This window comes from Nicotiana sylvestris, chromosome 6, assembly GCF_000393655.2.
Source record: "Nicotiana sylvestris chromosome 6, ASM39365v2, whole genome shotgun sequence".
Classification (NCBI taxonomy): Eukaryota; Viridiplantae; Streptophyta; class Magnoliopsida; order Solanales; family Solanaceae; genus Nicotiana; species Nicotiana sylvestris.
Genome location: NC_091062.1, coordinates 61,735,162 through 61,745,783, shown reverse-complemented (window position 1 = coordinate 61,745,783; position 10,622 = coordinate 61,735,162). Strand labels below are relative to the sequence as shown.

Sequence of the window (10,622 nt, the reverse complement as noted above, 5' to 3'; positions counted from 1 at the left end):
GCCAAATTTCAACCTTACCGGCATTACATTATCAAAAGTGTCATCTGGACATGAACTGTAAATATTTGAATCATAAAACATAGAAATTACCTTTCGAGTCACAACCATTTGACTATACAATCAAGAGAGAACATTTTCTTTCCTTAACACTTTCGGCCTTCGAGGTGGCCTCCTCGACTCACACACTTCGCCATAAGACTCGACGGAGGCAATCCCAACTTCTGGACTTATATAACAAGGATGACAATTAAGTACCTCTCATAAGCCAATTATACATTAACTTCTCCTTCGATAGCTCCTACTGGAATGATAGACAAAGGATTCTTAACTACCTTCTTCGACGTAGACACATGAAACACTGGGTGCATGGAGAACAATGATGGGGACATCAACTCATAGGCTACTTGGCCTATTCCTTCAAGATTCCACAAGGCCCAATGTGAACTACACCAACTTCACCTTTCTTAACAATTCACCTAATATCTTCATGGAGAAAATCTTGAGAATAACCCTTTCAGCTTCTTCAACTCTAAATCTCTACACTTAACTCCCAAATTAAACTTCTTGGCGACCCTTAACCTCCTTCTCATCCTTATTCTACGATGTGATTGAATGAATATGACCATAAAGTTTCCTACCCAATATGTTTAATCATTTAATGATGCTCCTTTTTAACATGTTTGAACCTTCAACCCCCATAGATTTAATACAAAGAGAAACAGTGGGATTTTAAAATGGGATTTTTACCTATCTATACCATATATGAAACCTTATTACCCTCAATATTTAAGGTTTGTGTTTATTACATTTAAGCATACCAAATTACCATTTCTATACCATAATTCAAATTATGGTCATAATTAATGCTTTATTTATATTAGGCGTTAATTTAGGAGCGTATATTCTCCCATTTTCGATTACCCGCCTCTCTCTCCTCCCACCCCCATACCTCCCACGTTTCTCTCTCCCCTGGACTCGACGACCTCAAACGGATTTAACGGAATTCAAATCTGACTGAAACGCCTCTGTTTTTCGAAGAAGAAAGGGTTCGTTTGATTTTTTTTCCAGGTGGGAACGACTGTTATCTTGGGAGCTAGGGTGGTTTTTGATTTTTCTCCTTCTGGTTTTCACTTTGAGTTCATCCATAGAGAGAGATCTGAAGATTTCCAACTTTCCCTTCTGATTTTGTTCGTTCATATAAAAACAGAAATAATTTATTCGTAAGATCTGACGAGCGTCGTTTTCCCCCTCCCATTTCTTTCTCTTCTACATTCTTTCTTCTTCTCAAAAAATACAGAGAAAGGTTGGTTTATTTGTCATAAAACAACATGGGCGATATGTTAGTGTCGATCCAATTAATGGAAAAAGAAGTGATACTAAATCACTTCTAAACTTCTTCTCATATTTCTTGATTGGAATGATATGAATTGCTTTTTTGGCAGCTTTTATTTGTAGTTTTTTGTAGAAATTTTGTAGATGAAGAGCCAATTGTAGAAATGTGACATCCACAATTAATCTGCAAATTGTCTGCAAAATTTTACAAAAACTACAAATTAACTACATTTAACCTACATTATAACTACAATCTGGAAACAATTTACACATGAAAGTTCTTCAAGTTGGAATTGGCCACAGCTACATTTCTTGTTTTCTTGAAAGAAATTTTGTAGTTTTTTTAAAGAAATTTTGTAGTCAATATTTTTTTTCAACATAGATTGTAGTTTAATTGTAGTATAAATGTAGTAATTTTGTAGATATCCTTAAAAACAATACAGCTTTATACAATACTAAAACTGATTTGTAGGAATTTTGTAGATGAATAGAAATTTTGTAGTCAACATAGATCGTAGTTTAATTGTAGTATAAATGTAGTAATTTTATAGATACCCTTAAAAACAATACTGCTTTATACATACTTAAACTAATTTATAGTTTATTTGTAGATAAATGTAGGAATTTTGTAGATATTAACATAAAATCAGACTTCATCTTCTCTTCCTTCTTCTTCACAAAAAATACAGAGAAAATTTTGTAGTCAATATTGTTTTTCAACATAAATTATAGTTTAATTGTAGTATAAATGTAGTAATTTTATAGATACCCTTAAAAACAATACAACTTTATACAATACTTAAACTGATTTGTAGTTTATTTGTAAAAAATTTGTAGATAAGGATTTGTACTGAAAAGAACTATTTTATACAATTATTAAGGATAACACGTCACTACAATTGTGTGTTATATACGTTAATGCATTTATATGGCCATTATGAAGTTTCCACTTTGGTCCTTTACAATATATTATTTTATTCATCCGTAACTGAAGAATAATGACCGAATTAAGACTTTAGTGACTGGATTACCTTTAAAGTTTTTTTTATTTTAGGAATTTTTACCTTCCTATATCACATAAGGAAACAAATATGATGTGAATATGAAAATATATTTAGTCCCAAATTTTTAGGCGCCTAATTTGGAAGGAATAAGCTATTCAAATATTTATCCCAGATTTGTAGGCGCCTAATTTGGAAGGAATCAGCTCTTAATATTGGGTATTTAATGAATGGTATAAATTTTGTAGGAAAAATATAAACATGGCGGGTAATAATGAAAATATGCACATTTTTAGTAATAAGGTTTCAAATATGGTATAGATAGGTAAAAATCCCTTTTAAAATATATGAATTGTGTTATGCTCTTAACAGTATTTGACACAAGGAATCTATGCCACAAGCCTACGAGGTTGAAAGAGAGGTTGAACACTTTTGAGATTATTATCATTCTGACAGCTTAACCCTTCCCAATAGTTGATCCTATATGAGAGGACTAGAGATACGACAAACTTGTCTTTCAAAACAATAAGCTCATGATATGTGCCAAAATATGAAATATCTAATTTCAACCTTTCACGAGTGAAACCATGTATCTAGGACATCTTAATATTGGGGTTAAATCATGCATTGGTTGAGAGGTTCTAATGGTTAATATGATGCTCTAAGGAGAAGGGCAAAGGATAACCCATATCCACCTAGGGAGGTGGAAATGTTAAACAATAGACTCTCCGCACGTGACAATGACATATAGAAAGGACACGATCTCTCATGGTTATCCAACAAGTGTCGGGAGACTAGCGCAATGAGTTTACTAAATAAGGAACACAATCAGAACACATTGTAGAGATGTAGAGAGAAACTGAACTAAACATATTTTTGCCATAATAACTCTCAAACTACAATACCAGGCCACGTCATGGTAGCTATAATACTAGGAGCAAAGTGAGTTGCTCAGTGAGGCATGATCTAGGTGGACATGAAAGTTATACTGAGATGGGCAAACCATAGATATTCGTACGACGAATTTGTGAGGATCCCAAGTTTCAGAGGAACTTTATGTGGACAAGTGACCCCTTTCAATTGACATGTACACGTATGATAGGTACTGAGATATGCTCTCATGTTACTATACAATGAAAAGGTTTCAATATAATATTCACAAAGGAGTAAAGTGATTGTTCAAGCCATATAAGCCACATACACCGGAGAGAGAGAGAGTGGCTCAAGAAGGATCTCTACACTAGTCTGCTTTACATTTGACAGGGCAATACCTTAATTGATGTCCATCGACTCCACATCCATAACATATATTGGTACTATAGTGATATACTGCCAAATGACATCTCCTACACTTCACGCAACGGGAATGAGGTCCGTTAAAATGACTCACCCTACTAACCTGATATTTACTTTTTTGCATACCTCATAAGCATCCCCCTTATCCTTCCTCAAAGCCTTCAGGGCGGGAGTAACAATCTCTATACTGGTTTGCTGTGAGGAACTTTGGAATTCCTAGGCCTACCACCCCTAACACGCACCCGATCATACTCACAACATGATGCCAAATGTTCCTCTCTGCATATCAGGCAGACTAGGATGGGTGTACTCAACCTAGGGAATTTGTTCTTCTTGTGCCCCCCTCTTTCCACAACTATAACATGTTTCAAAAGTCATCTATCATGTACCCAAGCGGCGGTTCTTACAAATCGAGCATTCTGGCTTATTGGTACAAACAACCCTCTTTCGTTTCTTATGTGCTCCCACCACATGATCTAGTAGCATGGTGACATAACAGGAATAAGGAAACTTCCCCTAGAAATTGGTTCTTTCATTCCCTCCTCGCTTCCTCGAACTCGTGGGTTACTCATTTGGAAAATGAGACATGACGAGGAAATTAGCTTTCTATCTTGAACTTTATCGCACGATCTGGAGTATCAACGAAGGGTGACATTCCTGAATGTCCAAGTAGCCTCCTCAATATAGATGTGGTCGACAGCACAGCGATAAGAAGAACTCTACTAGACACGGCTCTGAGACATCCTAGGACACTTTAAAACCTTAGGCTCTGATACCAAGTTTGTCATGCCCTGAACTCGAGGAGCGCGACTGGTTCTCAACCAAGTGAACTCAACCGAGCAAGCTTGTTAGATTTTCTTCTACCCAAACTCATCCATGAATAAAGAGGAGATGTACTCCATTAATCAAACACTGAAAAGATTTCATTAACGACTCCCATTTCATTTCCATTAGTAGCTTCATTCATAATTTCCAAATATTATAAGTTTATAGATACAATGAAAAACATGTTTACCAAATACCAACACTTCTAGTTTAATTTTCCAACATCGAACACCACCCAAACCTGTCTACGGACCCTTTAAGTATAATAGAAGAGTAGTATGGAAGTGCCGGCAACAAGGCTCCGACTATACCTCAAACACAAAGTATAACATCAAGTGACATCGGGCCCGGAATAGAGTAGGGCTCACCAAAACTTGAATAGGGAATAATTGCTAATGAGGAACAAAGCTGCCCGCTAATGAATTACCTGCGTCCATTGAAGATGCAGCGCCCCCGGTAAAAGGGATGTTAGTACATATGGAATAGTACTAGTATAAAAAGCTAAATGTCCTCTTTCAAAATACATAAGAAAGGAAAATCGTGAAAATAACAATCAATAATCAATGATATCCAAATGCCAAGTTAAAACATAATAATTTCCAAAATATCAAGATAATATTATTTTTGGTTGGGAGATCCCTTGTAACAGCCTCTCCACAAAGCTACACCGCCTCCTCACCCCAATGTGTATGGGTGGAGTTGTAATTTCAATACCACAATCCCTACACAAAGCGACATGCCGCCTCACCCTAATGTAAGAGGGTGGAGGTGTATTCACGAGTACAATCCTTACACAAAGTGGCCCAGCCGCCTCACCCCAATGTATGCGGGTAGAGGTGTATTCCCTACCACAATCCCAAAATAAATCGGTCATGCCGCCTCACCCCAATGTATGCGGGTGGAGGTGTATTCCCAATCACAATCCCAACAAAAAGCGGTCATGATGCCTCACCCCAATGTATGCGGGTGGAGGTTTATTCCCAATCATAATCCCAACACAAAGCGGCCATGCCACCTCACCCTAATATATGCGGGTGAATGTGTATTCCCAATCAATATTTTTTTGATTTTCATATAAAGGAAACAACAATACAAATGCACTTACCTCAAAACCTTTCACACTATTTATATACTTTTATTTATACTTTCAACCACATTCACTTCTTTACTTTCGAGGATCACTGTCTCAACATCAATATATAGGCTATTCCGAAATCATGACTTCAAACTCATTAATAATGGAAATTTTAAACACAATAGTTTTCCTTCCAAAGAATAGGGAAAACCATCCAACAATAGAAACACACGTCAAAATCATAAACGAGCAATACACTATTAATTTTTTAAATACTTTTCCCAAAAAGGCCAATACATAATTTCACTCATGAATATGTAAGAACTCAAAACACACTGGAAATACTTACAAAGCACAGCATTAGTTAGAATAGCCACCTTGGGCACAACTCGAGTACATATGCTTTTAGGTAAATCTATTTTCGTAGACATTTTGGAACAGTTGAATCGAAGCTCATTTTATAACCTTTCTCACACCATTTCATTTCATTGGCACCATTGGCCACAAGTATAACTTTCATTATTGGCACGATGGCTACACTTTATATCTTCAACCCACTTCTTTTACTTTCAAGCATCTTTATAGATTATCAACAACAAATTATTTCCAATCAAGATTTTAGGTACACATATGAGCAATTAAGAGTCTTAAGCATATCGGGTTTTTCTCATACAATTTAGCATCATAACCTTCACTTGAAACACGACTCGAAACCATGACATTTTTAATACACATATCACTCTTGAACACATTCCCGAAGGATAACATAAAAAGATAGGAACATACGGAACACGTTTTGAACACATAACTTTCAACACTTTGATTACTCGGGAAATAAACGAATTTATTATGAACAACTCGGTACATGAGAATTAGGAACTTGAGCCAACCATACTTGAAAGTTACATGAACATCATGGAATTCAATTCTAAGAGAGTAGTTTAGCCACCATACCTTCATTCAACCCTTTAGTGATATTAAAACCACCACTACTCTTACAACCTCAATCTACATCAACAAAATTCATTGGACCAATATTAGTAAAAACTTCCAGGTTTTTGGTCATTTTGGCATTTTATCAAGTACTTAGAGTGCATAGCATTCAACTACCTCTAGTAATGGTATTTCTTCATCCAACAATCACTCCTTCCCACCAACAAGAGATACATAAACATCCTTTATCCATTGACTACCTTCTTAGAACCATTATAATCATCAATGAACTCACGTCCACCAAATTTCACTAGTTAACTCATTACAAAAAAATCTCTACAACACCCAATAATCTAGTTTAAGTATTTATGGCTTCCAATCACCATCTCATAAGTTCTAGTACTTATTCCTTACTCATATATTCACTAATAATCCATGCATGTAGGTTTAAGAGTGAAAGATTACCTCTTAAAGATCAAATCTTGAAAGTCAACTTTTGGGGTGTTCTTGAGATTTTAAAGAAATCCTATGGAATCTAATCGAAACCTTGTTGTAACTAGTGATTGAGAAGTGGAATCTTCATAAAAACACACTTAAAAACTCACCTTAAGTGTGTATTGGAAACCTTGGCCAGATGGGTGATGGAGAGAAAAGCCCTAGTCTTGAAATCCTCTTATTCTTCTCTCTCCCCTCTCATGTATTAATAGTCCTAGGTATAGTATTTTTCCACTGGTGCTATCCCTATGCTATAAGGCTTTATTTCACTGGTTTGCTAAAATCTTCTACTTCCCTCACGTGCTATAGTTGCGCCATGGGGAGGTAGCTCACTGTATTTTCTTTAGTCTTATTGCTTTGAAATTAACATCCAAGGGTTCCCCATTATTACAACACTCAAAGATTAATAAAATAATTATCCCAATTATCCAAATAACTTTATCCACTCCAGCAGTTCTCATATGGTTCGAGTCTAAATTAAATTATATTCCTAAGCTCGAAATTGCTCGAATTAGCAGTAGAAATTCACGGGACCTTACACATTAGCCTTCCTCAGTGCCACAATCCTCGAGTTCTTAGTAAATATTTACGGGGCCTTACAGTTTGTGCCTTTGATTATTTGTTTTGTCTTTGCTCCTTGTCTTTTTTGAGTTACCCTGGGTAACGTCTGGCCACTACAGTAAATGAAATTTTTTAAAATATACATTTGTGATAAATCGTTTTTATAAAAATATAGTTTGTTCAAAATGTGTGATGATGCATAAAACAAATAGTGTTTGGATCGGAGAATGTGACATGCTTTGAGACATTGCAACCTCCTCAACTAGAAATTTTGAGGACCCTCCTAAAAATTCTAACCTAGTTTAAATGCATACTTTAGGCGATACATTTCTTGACAATCCTTGACGTGATGACATTAACAAACTCGAGATCTTGCCCCAATTTCTGACCATAGGGGGAATGAAGATCTTATTATGATGTGAACGAACCCACAAGGCTGCCTACATATCCCTTCTTAAACAGGAATTGGGTCAAGCGTAGTTTAGGTTACATCAAACAGAAAGTGAAAACGTAATCTTAAACATAATATCTCTTGAATGCGTCCGAGTTGATAGGTTTAGGTCATATCTCTCCATCCATCTCTGCAAGTATAAGTGCTCCTCCTGTCAGTACTCGGTGAACCATGTAAGGGCATTGCTAGTTGGGTGAGAATTTTCCCTTTACTTCATCTTGATATGGGAAGATTCATTTCAGTACCAATTGACCTGGTTTAAATCACCTCGATTCAACCTTTTAGTTGAAAGCCCTTGCCATTTTGTTCTGGTAGAGTTGACTGTGACACACTGCATTCATTCGCTTACCATCAATGAGATCCAGTTGTTCATATCAGTATCGTATCCATTCTACATCACTGAGCTCATCTTCTTGTATGATTCTTAAGGAGGGAATCTCCACTTTGACAGGAATAACAGATTCGGTAGTGTAGACCAGTAGATAGGGAGTTTCCCTAGTTGACGTACGAACTGTCGTGCGATACCTAAGTAAAGCAAATGGTAGCCTCTCGTGCCATTGTTTGTAGCTGTCCACCATTTTCTTCAATATCTTCTTGATGTTCTTGTTGGCGACTTCTACAACTCCATTCACTTGCAGCCTGTATGCTGTAGAATTCTGATGCTTGATCTTGAATGTTTCACACATAGCTTTCATTAGGTCAGTGTTGAGATTGGAGGCATTGTTAGTAATGATTGACTCAGGTACTCCAAATCGATAAACAATACGATCCCAGACAAAATCTGTTATGACCTTCTTAGTCACAACCTTATAAAAAGCGGCTTCAACCCATTTTGTGAAGTAGACTATAGCCACCAAAATGAACCTGTGTTCGTTTGAAGCAACAGGTTCAATTGGACCGATGACATCCATGCCGTAAGCATAGAAAGGCCAGGGTGAACTCGTTGCATTGAGTTTGTTGAATGGTACTCGTATCATATCAGCATGTATCTGGCATTAGTGACACTTTTGAAAATATTTGATGCATCTTTCTCTATAGTCATCCAAAAATACCCTGTTCTTAATATCTTCTTGGACAAAACGAAATTGTTCATGTGAGGTCCGCAAGTTCCGGCATGTATTTCTTCGAGCAATCTAGATTCATTCTTGGCATCGACACATCGCAATAATCCCAAATCTGGAGTCCTTCTATACATAATTACTCCACTCTAAAAGAAATGGTTGGCCAATCTTTGAATTGTGTGCTTCTGAGTGTGTGTAGCATTCTCTAGGTATTCTCCCTTTTCCAATTATTCCATGATATCGTGTAACCATGGATTTTCGTCAAACTTTTCTTCAACATGAGCATAATAAGTTGGTTGCTTATGAATTCCTATTGGGATAGGATCGATGAAATTTTTGTCTGGATGTTGTATCATGGAAGACAAGGTGGCTAATGCAACTGTGAACTCATTTTGGATCCTTGGAACATGTTTGAATTCTATCTTTGTGAACCTTTTGATCAATTCCAAGTGTGGAAATATATTAGTGTTCTTGGCAGCCAATTCTCCTAATACCTAGTGTACCAAAATATCATAATCTTCGATTACCAGCAACTCCTAAACATTCATGTTAATGGCCAACTTGAGTCCCAAGATGTAGGCCTCATATTCCGCCATATGTTGGTGCACGGGAATCTGAGTTTTGTGAATACCATGTAATGTTGACTGGTTTCTGATACTAGAATAGCTCTGATGCCCACTCCCTTGAAGTTTGTTGCTATGTCAAAGAACTCCAACCGTCGTATGCTTTGATAATATCTTCACCTACAAATGACACCTCCTCATTGGGAAAATGCATCTTCAATGGTTCGTATTCTCCGTCTATGGGATTCTCCACCAAGTGATCAACCAATGCTTGCCCCTTGACTGCCTTCTGAGTCACATAGATGATGTCGAATTCACTTAGCAATAGTTGCCTCTTTGCTAAATTTACTATAGGCATGGGTTTCTGAAAGATGTATTTTAGTAGATCCATCTTTGATATGAGGTATGTAGTGTACGCACAGAAATAATATCTCAACTTCTGGGCTATCTATGTCAAAGCACAACAGGTGCATTCCAACAGAGAGTACCGGGCCTCGTAAGGCATGAACTTCTTGCTCAGACAATATATTGTTTGCTCTGTCTTCCCAGTTTCATCATGTTGTCCCAGAACGCAGCCAAAGGCTCCATCCAATATGGACAGATAAAGTACCAGAGCTCTTCTGGTTCTGGCGGTACCAACACAGGCATTTTAGATAAATACTCCTTGATTTTGTCGAAGGCTTTCTAGCATTCTTTAGTCTAGCTTGTTGCGGCATCTTTCCTCAGCATCTTAAATATCGGCTCACATATCATTGTTTATTGTGATATAAAGCGGCTAATATAATTGAGGCGTCCTAGAAAACTCATCACATCCTTCTTGTTCTTCAGGGGTGGCAAGTCCTGGATATCCTTAATTTTTGATAGGTCTAGCTCAATACCTTGGCGGCTGATGATGAAACCTAGCAACTTTCCAGCAGGGACTCCGAAGGCACATTTTGCTAGGTTCAACTTCAAATTGTATTTTCGAATTCGATCGAAAAACTTCTTTAGGTTTGCTATATGGTCTAAACTCCTTTCAGATTTGATGAT

General features: G+C 36.9%; 1 protein-coding gene across 1 annotated transcript; it reads right to left on the bottom strand.

Moving 5' to 3' along the window:
* Positions 1 to 9,257: 9,257 nt before the first annotated feature.
* Positions 9,258 to 9,984, bottom strand: LOC138870689 (uncharacterized). Its single transcript, XM_070148517.1, has 2 exons — positions 9,778 to 9,984; positions 9,258 to 9,524 (listed from the first exon to the last, which is right to left on the bottom strand). The coding sequence occupies exons 1-2, from the start codon at positions 9,982 to 9,984 to the stop codon at positions 9,258 to 9,260; spliced, it is 474 nt and encodes a 157-aa protein (XP_070004618.1).
* Between the last annotated feature and the right edge of the window lie 638 nt (positions 9,985 to 10,622).

Excerpts from the sequence above, each read along its gene's own strand:
- LOC138870689 (XM_070148517.1), bottom strand. The coding sequence starts at position 9,984 with ATGGATCTACTAAAATACATCTTTCAGAAACCCATGCCTATAGTAAAT. Across the intron at positions 9,525-9,777 it reads CCAATGAGGAGGTGTCATTT|GTATTAGGAGAATTGGCTGC; the intron begins GTAGGTGAAGAT and ends TTGGTACACTAG.